At 46.1% G+C, this 16,126-nt stretch overlaps 1 protein-coding gene across 3 annotated transcripts in view; it reads left to right on the forward strand.

Moving 5' to 3' along the window:
* Positions 1–675: 675 nt before the first annotated feature.
* Positions 676–16,126, forward strand: part of MTURN (maturin, neural progenitor differentiation regulator homolog) — a 59,093-nt gene continuing 43,642 nt past the window's right edge. For 2 of the 3 annotated variants that reach the window (XR_005703271.1, XM_040079901.2), the window contains exons 1-3: positions 707–869; positions 6,612–6,734; positions 13,154–13,308. Coding sequence is in view for 2 of the 3 variants with exons in the window: in XM_040079901.2 (XP_039935835.1) it covers positions 708–869; positions 6,612–6,734; positions 13,154–13,264 (396 nt within the window). In the remaining variant the exon portion in view is untranslated. Of the gene's footprint in view, positions 870–6,611; positions 6,735–13,153; positions 16,039–16,126 lie in introns of those variants that run through there. The other variant, XM_040079890.2, reaches the window with a different exon arrangement.

Genomic DNA, 16,126 nt, shown 5'->3' on the forward strand with positions numbered 1-16,126 from the left:
GGCTCTGCGCTTCCCATTCACCTCTATGAATTCCCGGGCTTCCCACTGAAAACCCACCCAGGCCTGTGAGGATTTGTTTTCCTTTGCAGCACAGTGCACGCCAATGCAAACCTAAGGCCCTTTATAAATGCAGATAAGCTCTCCTATCTCCTACGCCGTGGCTGGACATATAGATAATCCCTCGGGACAAGCTGGGAAGAGTAACGTGAACCTCATCGCAGACCCACAGATCCACGCTTAACGGGACAGCGGGCCAGGGGGAACCTCCGTAAAGCTTTCCAGTGCCGCGGGGTGATTCTGTCCGTATTTGAGCAGCCCACACGTGGGTGGCTCCCACGGAACCCAGCACAGGGGGTACCCGTGTGCTCAGCACAATGGGTTCTGCCGAGATTCCGGCCCAGCTCTGGGAAGAGGGACGGGAAGCGGCGATGCGAGGCCCGGTCTGGCCGACAGCGCGTTCATGCGTGGGGCTTTCCTTTTTTTTCCCCCCCCCCCCCCTCTCCCCCAAGTTGCCAGAAGGCGTCGAGTCAATTGTCTGCGGCGAATTCCAGCGGGGCCGGTGCCGGGAGCCGCGCGCGGGTCGCGAGGCGCGGCGCGGGGGGCGGGAGGGGCGGCGCGCGGGGCGGGCGCGGGGCGGCGCGAGGCGCGGGCGGCGCGGGGGACGCGGGCGGGAGGCGGCGGCGGCGGCGGCGGCGGCGGGGTCGGCGATGGCTTTCGAGGCGCTGGCGGAGGCGGCGGAGCGGTGGTGCGCCCGCACGCCCTTCCAGCTCATCGCCGCCGAGGAGACGGAGCGGCGCATGGACTTCTACGCCGAGCCCGGCGTCTCTTTCTACGTGCTCTGCCCGGAGGCCGCCTGCGGCGACAATTTCGTGAGTGCCCCGTGAGGGGATCGGCGGTCACGGGCGTGCGGGGCACCCCCCGCGCGGGTGCGTGGAGGCGCGGGGAGCCCTCGCGCCGCTCCGGGACGCTCCGTCCGTGCGGATCCCCGGAGCCCGAGGGAAGCACCCGAGGGGGAGCGCCGGGGGAGGGGGGGGGCGGGGGACGGGGCCGTGCCCGGGAGGGAGGGATGCGGTGATGGAGGGCGGCGGGGCCGGGGGCCGGGGGGATCCTCCCACAATCTGCAAAATGGAGTCGGCTGCCGGCGGGGGGCGGCCCCGCGGGCACGGCTGCGGGCAGGGATACCCCACGCCCCCCCTTTCCCATCGCCCGGCCCGGGGTGGCTGCGGGCTCCGGGCGGGCGGGGAGGAGCGGGGCGGTCCCCCCCGCCTGCCCCGCGCCCCGCGGGGTTGCAGCTGCCGCTCCCCCCGCGGCCCCTCCATCCTCCCGGGGTGCCGGGGCTGGGGCACGGCGCGGGGACGGGAGGACTGGCAGGGCTGTCACGGCAAATGGAGAATGGGCAGGAATAAAATGGAGTCAGGATGACAGGAGGGCCGCGCCCCCCCCCCGCGCTGCTCCCCCGGACCCGCCGCGGGATCCGTGCAGGTGCCGGCCGGGCGCCCCCGCCCCGCCGCCTCTCGCGGAGTTCAGCGCCGAGTTAGTGCGGAAAAAGCTCCGGCACCATAACCTCGGTCTTTGGGAAGGGTCGAAGGGTGCTTTTCCCCTCGGCCAGACCCTTCCCGGTGGTGAGCAGAAGTGCAGGAAGAGTCACGGAAAAGCGGCACCTCGCCACCGGGTTTGTAAGCTGCCAAGTGCCAGTTAACTTCAATGAAAGGATTTTGGTTTGCTTATTTTCACAAAACAGCTCCTAGCACTTTTATTGTAGGAATGTTGTGGGTTCTTCCTTTCATGGAGCAAGTTTCATCCCTCCACTTGCTTGGCAAATAATTGCTAATTCCCTTTCCAACAGGTAAGTGCAGAGTGAGCCCTTTAGACAGATGGGGCGGAGGAAACAAAGAGCAGTGAAGTGACTTCTCCAGGACCACAGATCCCGGCGAGGAGGACATTTATTTATTTATTTGTTTGTTTGTTTATTGTGTCGAGTAGAGGGTGATGCTGAATTATGAAAGAAGTTATCTGGAGTTTAGTTATGCATCTGTCCAGGGATTCATGAGACCTTCAGATGTAGCAGTGAGGTATCTCAGGCTGTGGATTTTCTCAGTCCTCTGTGGGAATAGCTCTGCACATCTGTCTTATCAGCACCTCTGAGCCTACCAGACCCCAGTTCTCATTCCTCTCTAGAGATGCCTGTGTCCAGAGAGAGCCATGCCTGCTGCACTCCTAAACAGGAATACGTATGCTTCCAGTGCAACTAATGATACTGGAAATTGCAGACAAAGTCTCTTTATTTTTCTTAGGCATGTATTGTTTCTTTGTACGCTGCTCAGTAATTGAGTGAACTCTTCCGTACAAAGTCCAGTCAACTTCAAAAGGAAATCTTTTGCAGCTTCAGACCCTATTTCAGTGCTGGCCCTTTTTTTTTTTTTTTTTTTTTTTTGAAACCACATTTTCCCTTCTATTTTGAAAATATTTTCAGTCCAGGGTTGGTGTGGGAAGAACTCCCTGCCCAGAGTCACCACTAGTAAAATGGAGCAAAGGGCCAACTCCTGTCAAGTCTGGAACATAAACAGTGGAAAACTAGTGTGGTGTTTTCTTCTGTCTTTTCTGGCCCTATTAGTTGAGGCACTTTTTGTAATGACAATACTTTTAAGTCAGACAGATATGTGTCATTCTTAATTCTTTAAAGAGATGATGTTTCTTTTAATATGATTAAGACCCACTAGTGATTAGATTTCTCCAGCATCCTGTTTCCTTCTCCTAGGGCACTTTGGGACTTAATTTCTGCTCCCAGCTTGATTATCTTGTTTTTTTGCAGTCACTTTCCTTTTTTTTTAATGTTCCAGATTATAACTTTGCTTTCCATGTGCAATTGCAGGCTAAAATTTATTTTAAGGAGGCTTAGTACAAGCCAAGGGACTGGTTATCATTTGCACTTTAAGCCTTGTTGCATGGCAGTGTGGAGTGTGAAAATGAGTAAATATAAACAGAATTCATAGTGACACACTTTACAGCTGCCTTGCACCCTGTGCCTCTTATACAGGAGCTTCACATTTCATAAGCATCTGTTGCCTGGTATTCTTGTTCTTTCTTTACGTCGTCATTTCATAATGATGCGACTTAAAAAGCTATGTAGGAGGTGCCAGAGAATTCCATGATAACCCACTTGTAAGGAGGAAATGATGAGCATGATGAACTTAAAAGGAAAGAGGAGAAGAGAAAAACGTGGAAAAGTTGCAAAGGTGCAATCTAGGGGAGAAAAACACTGAATTTTGTCTAACATCAGAGATCCCAGATCACAACAATCTGACACTTTTCATTTCCTGAAAAGATAATCTTTAGGCTAGGCTTTTAACATGCTAGGGATGCAGGAGACCCATGCTGCTTATTGGCATTTTCAGTACCACCTGGACACAGAAATTCCAAATCAGCATTTTAGATAGCTGAACAATGTATAATTCAGCTCCTGATTCTCCTGAGGTTCTGCAGAAATTAATTGGACTCGTGTAGCCATAATCAGGGAGAATGAGGGCTGTGATGCTGTTCCTTACAGTCTGTTGTTTGTTTTGTCACCATGTTATTACTGGTATTCAAAGTAACTAATAAAACAAATAAAAATGTAATACCATCTTGCTGCAAGATTTCCTGAAAATATTTCAGAACAGAGTCAGTGGGTCTGAATATTTTATGCAAGTCAAATCATCCCCACAAATAAAAAGTTTTGCTGTCGTGCACAAGTGGGCTGCTTAGAAAAAGGTGGGCCAGCAAGTGATTCTGTCATCCAGCTACACTGAGTCATTGAAAGGTGTGAGGGAAAGCAAACCCCTCCAGATGCAGCCCTGTTAATTTCCTCAGCTATGTGCTGTGTGTAGATGCTGAACTAAATAATTCAACCATGATCTTAGGGCAGCTGAGGTGGAAATTAGTGGCTGTGTGCTTTTGTAGCGACACAAAGCAACTGTGAGCAAAACTGGGCAAGCTTGGAAAACACATACTCTGATGATGAAGTTAATATTCTTTTAATTGCATAGCCACAGTGGCCCATCAGTTAGCCAGCAGCCACCTTCTCCCACTGCAGAGAGATCCTCAGGCATCAGGTTTTCCAGGAAAAGCATCTCCATATATGCAGCCTTACTGAACTTTCTAAGCAGGAGCTCAATCCTGAAATTATGTTTGTTTTTGTTTTGAAAGGCTGAAATTCCTTTCACAGGTTCCTCTGGAGATGGGTGAGTCAGTGCTGAGACAGTTCCTGTGCTGCCTGGGTGCAGCACTGAACCACCACAGAGAGCTGTAGATGCAGCTGAACCTACAGGCATTACAACGCTGGTCCTTACTATGGTTGAGGTTTTTGAGGGAAAAGATTAAATCAACCCGTTTCCAAATGAGATGTGTGCACTAATGGCACATGAAACCGTTCATAGTGCGTTTGTTACTACAGTCAACATTTAAAATCCTCTGCAGGTGGGGAGATTTTTGGGATTGTTTCTTGCTAATTGTCCTATGATGCTATGCAAAAAAATCTCCTCAAAAACTCAGTGATCAGGTTATTCTCTTAGGTTTTCCCCTTGTGCTAGATCATCTTATTTTGCCTAGTGCTGATGAATTCACACTGGTGTCTAAAATATGGTGCAGCTTAAAAAGAGATTGTAAAAACATGATAGGACAACATGGGGTTAACTTTCCCTGGGGCACAAACCAGCTATGATTTATTAAAGGGCACGGCCTGATTTTCATTTATGTGGAAGCTCCTGTGTATAGCTCTGGTAGTCAAAAGAAGCCACAATGTAAACAAGAATAAGGATCTCAGCAGTAATTATTGTTTTATGTATATAAACAATTGCAACAGGTCTAGCACGAGCCAGGAATTGCCAAGCTGCAACATTCAGCTCTGAAGTTCAGGAGTAACTAAACAGTTTTTGCTAACCCCAAGTATGAAGAAATCATGAGCCAGACCTCCAAAACCTTCTCCAAAGGCTGTTTTTAAAATGTGATTTGGAAGTGTTCATTTGATATTTTGAAGAGCGCTCATTTGAGTTTACTTCATGTACATTCTGCCTTTTTAGGCCATAGAAATCACAAAATGCAGACTTTTGTTGTTGCTGTTGTTGTAAACAGAAGCTGAGATTTAGTTGTATATTCATAGGATTACAAGGCCCATGACTCTTAAGATGACATGGAGTATCATGAGACTTGTGGTATGTGCATTTGAGAATTGGCAAGACTGTAAAGAACTTATTTTTATTGCCAGAATGGTTAAGACATGACTCTGGTTGTATGGAAAGAGCAGAACCTACTCAGTAATGCAGGGCTCTTTTCATAACAGAACATTTCACTGTTTATGCTTGTAAAGTGCAACAAGCAGCAAGGAAAATGTAGGTCAAGTGAGGTTCATAGCAAACCAATTACAGGTTTTATCTTAAAGGTGAAGTTTAGATGATGTTAAGTACTGTTTTCCTTCATTAAGTACAAAACTGCATCCCTGGCAGGTACTCAACACTGAAGAGGAAGACAACATGCAAGCCTTATGCTAGGGATTGAAACATCTGTCATTTTTGAGTTTTTCCCTGAATGTTAGTTAAGCTTTGGAGAGATCCTCCTCTTTCCTGGTTTAAGCTTAACCTGCTGTTTATAGCAAGTAAAAAGGTACTTTGGGGAAAAGAGCTGCTGTGCAAAAAGAGAGGTACAAGTCTCAAACCAATCTGGCAGTATTGAACTTCTCTGTGTGGCAAGCTGCCTAAGCCAGTCTCATGCACCAAGTCTTCAAGCAGAAGGTGTTTAAGGTGATGCATTAGCTGCCCTTGGGCACAGGAAGCATTGTTGTCTGGGTGCTCCCTCCATTGCTTGCCAGCTCAGTTTCAAACAACCTCCTAGCAGCAGAATAAACATCAGTTTTGAGAGAGGCTTCACAGTGTAAGGCTGGGGAGCCAGCATCTCCAGAGCAGGAGTAAGACAGGAGGATCTCAAATGGGTTTAAATGTGCCTGTCTGGGAAGAGAAGGTGGGGTTCCAGGAAGAATATATCTCAAAACAGGGTGGGAGGCTCAAAGTGTCAGAATGCTGTGAGTGCCCAAACATCTCTCTGTGGCTCTGTGTCTAGCCTGCAGGCAGATTTTGCATCTTCTGCATCATTGAGAGAATTACACATCAAGTTCCACCTCCAGGGTCGCATCATATTTGCACTAATGGCAGGAAGACAAAGAGAAGCTTTAGCTCTTCCTGAGGGCTTCACTGCAGCAGAGGATGCAGAAAAAGAGAAAACCGAGCATGACTTCCAGGTCTGAGCAGGGCTGATGTCAAACAAAAACACCTTTATAGGTAAAATGTGCGTGTGCCAAGTGCATGTACCCTTCATGGCTGGTGCAACCATGAGGCATATCTGCTTCTGGATTGATTTCCCTGATTTCTGATGCATCATGTTAGTAAAATCCACATTCCTCCTCAGAAACATGGCTTCTGAAAGAGCCTGCCAGTGGCTGTCCCCAGGGCAGGTCTGAACTGCAGGAGGCTAGGTGTACTTTGGCTGATGTTTACAACATGTCACCTTATAAAATCCCATGGAAAGGTTGGCGTGAATTCCTGTTAATGCCTCCCCTTTCTTGTCTTGCTGTTGGCTTTCAGCATGTGTGGAGCGAAAGTGAGGACTGCCTACCTTTTCTGCAGCTTGCACAGGACTACATCTCCTCCTGTGGGAAAAAGACACTCCATGAAATATTGGAAAAAGTCTTCAAATCCTTCAGACCTGTAAGTGGTTTTTTTTTTTTCCCTCTAAACATTGACAGTTACCTGTTACTTTTAATAGGACAGCACTGGATAGAGCAAGGCGTTTTTTCTTCTCCAGAGATTTACCTCTCCAGTTAGCTGCCTGGGTACAGGAGGGTTAGCACATAAGCTACCATTGGGCAATTGGAAATTGTTTTCTGGAAGTCAGCTGCCTTTTTATTTTCGTCTCTATGTTTGAGAGGATGAGATTCCCATGCAGGGTGGGAGGCCAACTGGTGTGTCAGCCAGTGGCAGCGGGCAGGGGCTCGTGTCCTGCTGATGCAGCGCTGACTCTGAGGAACGGGATTCGAGTCAGCGCCGCGGGACTTTGTGACAGAGTTCTTTCCTGGCAGTGGAACTGGGGAGTTTTGCAAGGTTATGAACAGCAAGAGTAAACCTCTGGGAAAAGGGAAGTACGGTCTCTCCTTAGGGTGGTTTATTTTATCTTATGGTTGGGTTTTTTTCCCCCAAGTGATGGACATTTTGCTCTTAGGATGGTTGCCACTTGGTGTTTGCACACAGTTGTTCATGGCTTGAGGAAGCCAGGTCATGGCTTGAGAAGAAGTTGGAAGAGAAGCTGGGTTTTTTGGGGAGGGGGCCTGTATCTTTCTGTTTTGCTGCTACTCGACTTTCTCTGTCCCTGTTTAACACAAAGATTTGTGCCAAAGCCTGGATTTTATCAGGGTGAGGTGTCTTAGGCTGGCCGTTGTCCTTTATTTGCCAAATGCTCCCTTTCCACAGCCTCTCCTTTTGAACATTTGCGGCTGGCTAAGGGCTTTGTGCAAAGCAGGGTGGAGGTTTGTAGCCAGAGCCATTCTCCCATGATGTCCATGAGAAAGTTCACCAATGGGTGTTTTTATACTCAACTGAAAATGTAGACCTTTTCCCTCCTTTCTTTTTCTGGCTGACTAATTGAGAAGACTGGAAATGCAAAATATTTAGTGCAAAAGTGAGTGCCTGGAGCACTGATATGAAAACACTGACCTTCCCCGTATTACACCCTTGCAATGGTTTGCACAGATCACCACAGCTGGTTGACATAAAAGAGCATCATTTTAAAGAACCCTTTGAGAGGCTAGAAATAAATAGAACAGATGCACACTTTTCTTAGAAAGGACTGGAAATCTGATCTATCACTACAGCTGCTTGTAATTGTGAAAACATGCAAAAAATATAAGTATGTTTCCCGGAACATTACTGGACTTTAGGATCATCTAGCTGTCTTCTCTTGTTCAGGGAAGCTGTGCTTTTGATAAGAAACTTCCATTGGTTTAACTAAGGAGAACTTCAAAAAGACTTAATTAAATTGGTGCAGATTACTTATTTAATTTAAACCACATTTATTACAGCATAACTTAAGTTACTGAGAAACTGACTTCAGTCAAACCAAGTTGAGCTACTCTTCAGAATAAAAAGGTTCAAAGCAAGGGGAACCATTATGCTCGGGTAGCCTGGGCCCTTCATTAATACATCACCTCATGATTCCCACAGGTGACCATATAAATCGATGTTGAACTAGAATGTGTCTTTTCCAAAGACACCCACTCTTGATGTAGTCTTCAGGTGACTTAAAGGATACAGCACTGCTGGGCACGTTTTCTCCTCATGGCTAGTGACGGTGCTCTGAATAACTTGTCTGTTTACAATCTGCATTTTTCTATCTTTGCTTCCCAGCTGTTGAATTTCATTTTGCTTTTGTTTGCTCAAAAATGGTGTCCTCAGTTGCCAGAGACCTCTTGCAGACTGTAATCAAGTGTCTCTTCATTTTCTCGTGGTTGTACCGCAGATACTAAGTTTCTCAGATTCTCCTTTGACCCAGTATTGAGAGATTTGCATCAGCATAACAAAACTGGGTTTATCATTTGAGGTGCGGCTGTATGTAAACAAGTGTAATTTAGGAATGTATTGACATTTTTCCCTTACAGTAACTATTAAAAATAGTACATACAATGGAAGGAAAGCTTTTAAAAATTGAATGGTGTTACAATAGATGTATGGAAATGGTTATTTTGTACCTTCAGGCCTTTGCCAGGACAAAACCACTTTTCTTTAGTATTGGGAAATTATTTCCTTGGCATCACTTCATACTGTCTCCTGTCCTTTCTCTGCTGGACCTGTTTTACTAATGAAATCACCTTGTTGACAGCTTCAAGGCAATAGTGCATTTGCAGGGCATTTCTTCTCCTCTGTCTTAGCAAATCAGCTGACAGAGGCCAATCTGGCAAACTCCAGTTTGAAAAATGGCAGTTTAGGAAAAAAACTGCAACTGAAGGTCAGACTGGCCTTTTCTGAAGTATCTGATGGCCCTGGGGACCAGGTTTTTAGCAGGTGCTTGCTAAGCACTTTCTGAAACTCTTCTCCATTTTGGTATTCCCAGTAGACATCCATGATTATTAGACAGTTCTGAAATTCTTTGTTGGGGTCTTTTGAAGGGAAATATGTAGAAGAGAACAGTGGCAGTGCATCTGCAGCTTTCCATATGCCCTTGTGCACAGCATGAGTGTCTGCCTTCCCATAAATGAGGGCTCCAAAAACGACTTTTTCCAGTAACTCAGCTCAGCCCTGCTCTGCACGTTCATGATAACAGTCCAGCCATGTTTCCATGAGCTTGCCCTTGGGCTGTGGAGTGGGAAGGGACTTGTTTCTTGTGCTGCTGCTCCCCGTGTTTTGGAGATAGTGAGAACATGAATTCCCAGCAGTGCCATCCCTCTCAGTGAGAGACAGAGAATTTCCTTGGCTCACCAGTCTTCCCTGGGCAATGAAGGCAATGAGGGTGGTCTAGGTCTGCTCACTGTCCCTCGCTGCTCTCAGACATCTCTCCCTAATATTTTATGGGCCTAAACACAGTGTCAAGCAGGATATTTAATTAGATAAGGCTTTTAAAAAGTGCTGGTTTGCCTGCAACAACTAAACCACACCTCTTAAGTCCTGCTGTAGACATGGTCAATGTGTTTCTTTACTGAAGGAGGTGAGGGGCATGTTGTCTCTACCCACTACTGCCTTCCTGGGTTGGTTTCCACAAAACTCTGTGATTTGCCTTATTATCCACTTTTTCAGGGTGTATCCAGAAGTGCCAGACAACACAAAGGTACATGATATCAACCAATAGCACTGGGCTCAAATACTGTCATTTGCCTCAGAGCATCCCATCTCCTCCTGTATCTCAGTCTCTCTGGTGTCAGAGGTGCCATGCTCTGGTGCTAGGAGGTGCCCATGCTGGTGCTTTTAAGCATATCTGCCTGGAGACATAGTCCTTCCCACAGGGATTCAACAGAACTGTGGTATCTCTAGTGTAGCATCATATGGATTGCTAAAGCTCAGTCTTGTACTTGGTTTATTTTTCAGTGTGCTTATGTGTCAGCTTTTAGTAGGAGAGGGTGTCACTCTGCTTCCATGAGTTGGTAACTGTGAGGTTATTTGTAAAATCAGGGCACTTTGAAAGGGTTAAGAAAGACAAATATAAGAAATGCCTGAGGGACATCACACCAACTGGCAAAGTTTTCGGGAAACCAAAGCATGAGTCATACAATTCAGCAGCAAATTCCAGGGGTCCAACACTGAGCTCATCTTCAGCCTGGGAAGCCTACATCTGAGGTGGGGAGTCTGCAGTGTAAAAGCCATTTATTCCATATTCACTGTATTCATGCATGTTCCAGTGACCTCTCCTTTACCTCCAGATGGGTAGTTTGGCCAGTAGAAATAAATAGCTGTAGTTCAGGCAATGCTGCTTGTTGTTACCCTCCCTTCTTCCCTCCTCACCATGCCTCTGACCTTCTCCTTGCCATGCATCCCTGCTTGGCAGTTTTGTTCCCCTTGGCTTTTCTGCTGATGGATCAGCTCTCTCTACAACAGTTGTCTGTTTTATGTCTTTTCCCCTGGTTTTCCTCTCCAGTTAAGTCCTTTCAAGTCTGCTGCATAGCTGATACTTTAATATATGAAGCAGCTATGGACTAGAAGCAGAAACTAGTATGTGGGAAAGAAGACAAAGTGGGAGTCAGTCTAGGATCAGCCCAGGCCATCTTCATCATCTTACTTTGTCCTTACCTTTTATACACCCTTGTTCTGTTCTGTCCCAATGTTTGTAGTGCTCCCTGCGCTTTCGACCCTGATCCTCCCTCCTTGTCTTGAAGGTGTGGGCTGATTTTTCACTGCAGTCCAGAGAGCAGTAGGTGGTTAACAGCAGTGAGGGCCCACCATAATCCTCTGGGAAGCAACAGGATGTGACACCTAAAAGCAAGACCTGCATAGTCAAGGTCCTTGGTGCCTTGGAGGGTCATAAAGTGTCTGTGAGAGAATAAAACTGCATATCCCTTGGAGGAGCCTTCCATCCCATCCCATCCCATCCCATCCCATCCCATCCCATCCCATCCCATCCCATCCCACCCCATCCCATCCCATCCCATCCCATCCCATCCCATCCCATCCCACCCCATCCCATCTCATCCCATCTCATCCCATCCCATCCCATCCCACCCCATCCCATCCCATCCCATCCCACCCCATCCCATCTCATCCCATCCCATCCCATCCCACCCCCATTCTTCCTCTGTAAAACCACTAAAGTCTACATCATCCCTCTTGATTTACACTGCTCCAGGAAGAGGAGCTGGATTTCCTGATGGCAAAGAGAGAGGGAATGTTTGAAAAGCAGGATGTACTCCCCATCCTTTGGGATTGTGTATGTCTTTGCAGTTCTTGTGGAGTATGTTGTGTTTTCCATGCTAATTTTGCAGTACAGTATCCCATAAAATTAAGATTCATGTGACTCATTTCCTTGCAAATCAAAGAGGAATTATGACCAGAGGTGGGGAAAAAAAAAAAAATGCAGTCTTTCTGCTGGGTGATACAAACAGGAATACAACACACACATTTAATTTGAATATACCAGATTAGTTCAGCAAAAATAATACTGGTGAATAAGAAAGTCTAGAAGGTGTCCGTGATTTTGCCTTTTGAAAACTGAGTAATTTTAGCTTCAACACAAAATAAAACCCCCGCATCCTGAAAATGAACTGAGCAGTTCACATTCAGTTAAGCATTTGATTTGAAAAATACATATGCATAGGAACAATCACTTTGTTCTGCTCGGAAAACAAGAATGTTTTCCATTTGGGGTCTCTCTGTAAGTATTTTTAAAATGCGAAGGAGGGAATTTAGTCAGCAAATTTTCCTTCCATTTCCCTGCCAAAGAAACCCTGTAACTAGAAATCTGATTTTCTCCCAGTGACAGTGAGGAGTACAAGCTTCATTGCACCCAGAAGCTAATTCTATGCCTTGTATTTATGTCCACTGAATAATTTTGAATGTCGATCACAGACTGAATTAGTTTAGGTCCCTGAAAATCTGCCTCATTGCAGCCTTCTCATTTCCATTCTCTCACCTAAAGAGTGTCACCCTCCTCAAGATTTTTCTGGGCTTTGCCTCTTTCAAGAGCTAACAGCTGTGTCATTCTCCAGAGAGGGTGTTACATGCATCTGTGCTGCTCTTCCAGCCCTGCCAAGCTAAATACATGGTATTCTTAGGCCTGGCCTATGGTTTTGCTTTGTGGCTATTAATAGCTGTTACTGTAGGATTCTAATACAAGATTTCCACAACAGATGCATTATTTTGACTGTTATATGGTGTATCTCTCCTCTTGACTTCTGTTGGCTTGGCAACCTTTTGGGGGAGAGGGTTCAAACATGGCTGTTGGCTCTTTTTCCTGTAGTGAAGAGGTGATGTTGCAGCGCTGGGAACCATCAGGTGGAGGCATCCAAACATTGTCCAGCGAAGAGGGGCTAGCAATTCCTTGCAAGCCTAAATCTAATTTGCAGAAGTTTAAAGGGACAGTATTTCAGTGGAATACACAGTAATTCTTACTGCAAGGGCTTCACACAGCATGCAAGACTTCGTTTGGTGTGATGGAGTGAAGGGTTCAAGAGAAGCATTTGACATGGCAAGTTCTTTGGGTTTTTAGGGACTCCTTGCCCTAAGGACTCCACACTAGCCAGTCCTCCATGAGGATGTTTTCTTCTTTGGCTTTTATGGGGCTGATGAAAAACAAACTTAAACCAAGACAACTACTACTACAGTATTATCATGGTTCCTTCTGAAGTTAAACCACTGCCAAGTCTAAACACTCTGCAATTCATAATGTGACCTCAGGGAAGAATGTGAAGCTTTTTGCAAGTATTTTGTTTTGGTTTTATTTATGTTCCGGTCTCTTAATTTGGTGTGAGGATGCATTTTCAAATCTTTCTTTATCCCAGGAGGGAGAGAAAGAGAGTCAAGATCATTATGCAGTACTGTTATTCCAACGTTTGAGGTTTTTAAGAAGTGCACGTAGGATTTGTGTGAAGATTTGCAGCAAAGCTGCACGAGTGGGTAATTCACTGTTACACAGTATTTTCTCTTCTTTGTAGTTACTTGGGCTTCCAGATGTTGATGATGATGCATTTGAAGAATATAACGCAGATGTGGAAGAAGAGGAACCAGAAGCCGATCACCAACAGATGGGTGTCAGTCAGCAGTGATTTTCGGAGAAGCTATAAAAAAATTCGGAAGCCTTTGGTACCAGGTGGGGTCAGGTGGTCCCACGTTAGCCTGTTTGAATTAGCACATCACAAGGGGATTATCTGGCTGCCAAGATAAAAGTTTTACAAAAAACGGTTAAAAAAAAAAAATTAATAATAATCCGTGATGAGCTTTGCTAAGAAGTGACCTGAATTTTGCTCCTGCTTCAGTGGGTTTTCTATGGAGTTGTCTTGGTAGCATTCTGCCGTTATCAGTGTAGAAGTAGTTTTGTCGCTGACTTGTCTCTTCGATTTGTGTTCGAGAGTAGTGTTTGCTGACATGAATGTAGAGTACTGAGAATGTAGGAGATGTGTGGGAAGAGTGCCCAGTCCTCACCAGTGACCTTTCCAAGGAAACCAGGGCAGAGAGCAAACACAACCTGCGCTTCTCTTTTTAGTTCAACAGCTATAGGTTTTTGACAAAGTACCAAACGTGGAGAGACTTCACCTGAAAAACAGTAGTTTAGTAGTGGTTGGTGCTGCAGAAGTGCATATGAAGGCTTAACAAAAATAATGGGAAGTAGGAAATTCAGGAGGTTTCAGACATATTGATGTCGTATCACTGACACCTGGGTTTCCAAGTGCTGAATTAATAACTGGGAGTAACTGGCACCAACAGCACAAATTACAACCAACCCTGGTACTCCAACACCATGTGATCCAAAGGCAAGTGCTGCTTTCTTACAAATCAAGTAAAAAATAGTCATCGCCTTTCCCACTTCTGCATGACAACTAACTTCAAGCTTTGCTGGTTTTTGATACACTGCCAAATTATTATTCAAACCTTGTGGCATTGTGCGTTAGAACCATAGAATCGTAGAATGTGCTGAGTTGGAAGACACCCATCAGGATCCTCGAGTCCAACTCCTGGCCCTGCGCAGGACACCCCAAGAGTAACACTGTGTGCCTGAGAACATTGTCCAAATGCGTCTTGAGCTCTGTCAGGCTTGTGTGACCACTGTCCTGGGGAACCTGTTCTGGTGCCCAACCACCCTCTGGGTAAGGAACCTTTTCCTGATACCGAGCCTGAACCTCTCCTGAATCAGCTTCAGGCCATTCTCAGGTCCTGGCACTGGTAATGAGAATGAAGAGATCTGTAGCTGCTCCTCTTCTTCCCCTCCTGAGGATGCTGAAGACCACAATGAAGTCTCCCCTCAGTCTCCTCCAGGCTGAACAAACCAAGTGACCTCAGCCACTCCTCACCAGGCTTCCCTTCCAGATCCTTCACCATCCTTGTTGCCCTCCTCTGGATACTCTCTAAATAGTTTAAAGTGTTCTTTGCATTGTGGTTCCCCAAACTGCCCCCAGCACTTGAGGTGAGGCCTCCCCAGTGCAGAGCAGAGCAGACCAGGACAGTCCCCTCCCTTGCCTGGCTGGTGCTGCTGTCCCTGATGTCACCCAGGACACGCTTGGCCCTCCTGGCTGCCAGGGCACTGCTGACCCACATTGAACTTGCCATCCACCAGAACCCCCAGGTCCCTTTCCACAGGGCTGCCCTCCAGCCTTTCATTCCCTGGTCTTACACACAACCAGGGTTGCCCTCTTTGAGGTGCAGAATCCAGCACTTGCCCCTTTAAACTGCATACAGTTGGTGATTGCCCATCTCTCTAAAATGTCAAGGTCTCTGCAGGGCCTCTCTGCCCTTGAGAGAGTTGACAGCTCCTCCCAATTTAGTGTCGTCAGCAAACTTACTTAGTATTTCTTCAAGTCCTGCATCCTGATTGTTAATGAGATGTTGAAGAGCACAGGGCTAAGGATGGAGCCCTGTGGAACCCCACTGGTGACAGATCGCCAGTCTGATGTCACCCTATTCACTGTAATCCTTCATGCCCAGCCTGTGAACCAGTTGCTCACCCATCCCATGACATGTTTATCCAGCTGTGTGCTGGACATTTTAGTCAGAAGGATACTTTTGATACAGTATCAAAAGCTTTACTGAACTCCAAATATATTACATCAACTTGCTTCCCTTGATCAGGTAGGTGGAATACCTTGTCATAAAAGGAAATAAGGTTTGACAAGCAGGACTTTCTCTTTGTGAAGCTATGCTGGCTGTGACCAATGACTGCATTGTACTCCAGGTGTTTTTATGTACCTTCCAGAATAATATTTTCCATGATTTTACTGGGCACTGAAGTGAGACTGTCAGGCCTGTTGTTTCCAGGATCTTCCTTGAGTGCAACTTGAATGCAACTTAACACTGAAGCCATAAGGGTATCAACCAGCACCTGGCTCTTAAAATTAAGCTGGGCATGTTCCTGGGTCTTTGAGCTGGTCTGGGCATTTACACCTTATTGGAGGGGAGCTGAAATACTGCTTCAGTTGATATAAAATCTAGTGAGGTTTTACTTATCGGGGGAGTTGCTCCCCGACGGGTTTGGCAAGGGTCTTGGTATGAAGGAGAAGATGACCCCTCATGTTTTTTACCTGTTTTGTGTCGTTCCAAGTAACTTGGATGAATGCCAGACTGTGAAGATGCAGGGTCTCTTTCTTTACTTGCCTTTTGTACTAAAAATATAAAAAGCAAAGGTAATTCTGTTGTAATACAGCTGTTTTCCACAATCAAGAAAGATGTTTCTAAATTTCTTCCTTTTTTCCAATTTTTTAAAAATTGTGAAACAAAAGTCACACACTTCAAAAGCCCTTTTATACAGAATTAGCTTTATAAAAACAAAGAGCAAATGAAGAGAAAATGCTTGGACAACTCCTATAAACAACCCGCATCTTTTTGAAAACCCTGTTGTTAATGATGTCCTCTTTTCAATAGATTTTTTAGAGGCTTTTTCCAGGGTTACAGAGAGCAAGTTTTCTTGATGGTTTACA

The sequence above is a fragment of the Hirundo rustica genome, chromosome 1 (assembly GCF_015227805.2).
Source record: "Hirundo rustica isolate bHirRus1 chromosome 1, bHirRus1.pri.v3, whole genome shotgun sequence".
Lineage (NCBI taxonomy): Eukaryota > Metazoa > Chordata > Aves > Passeriformes > Hirundinidae > Hirundo > Hirundo rustica.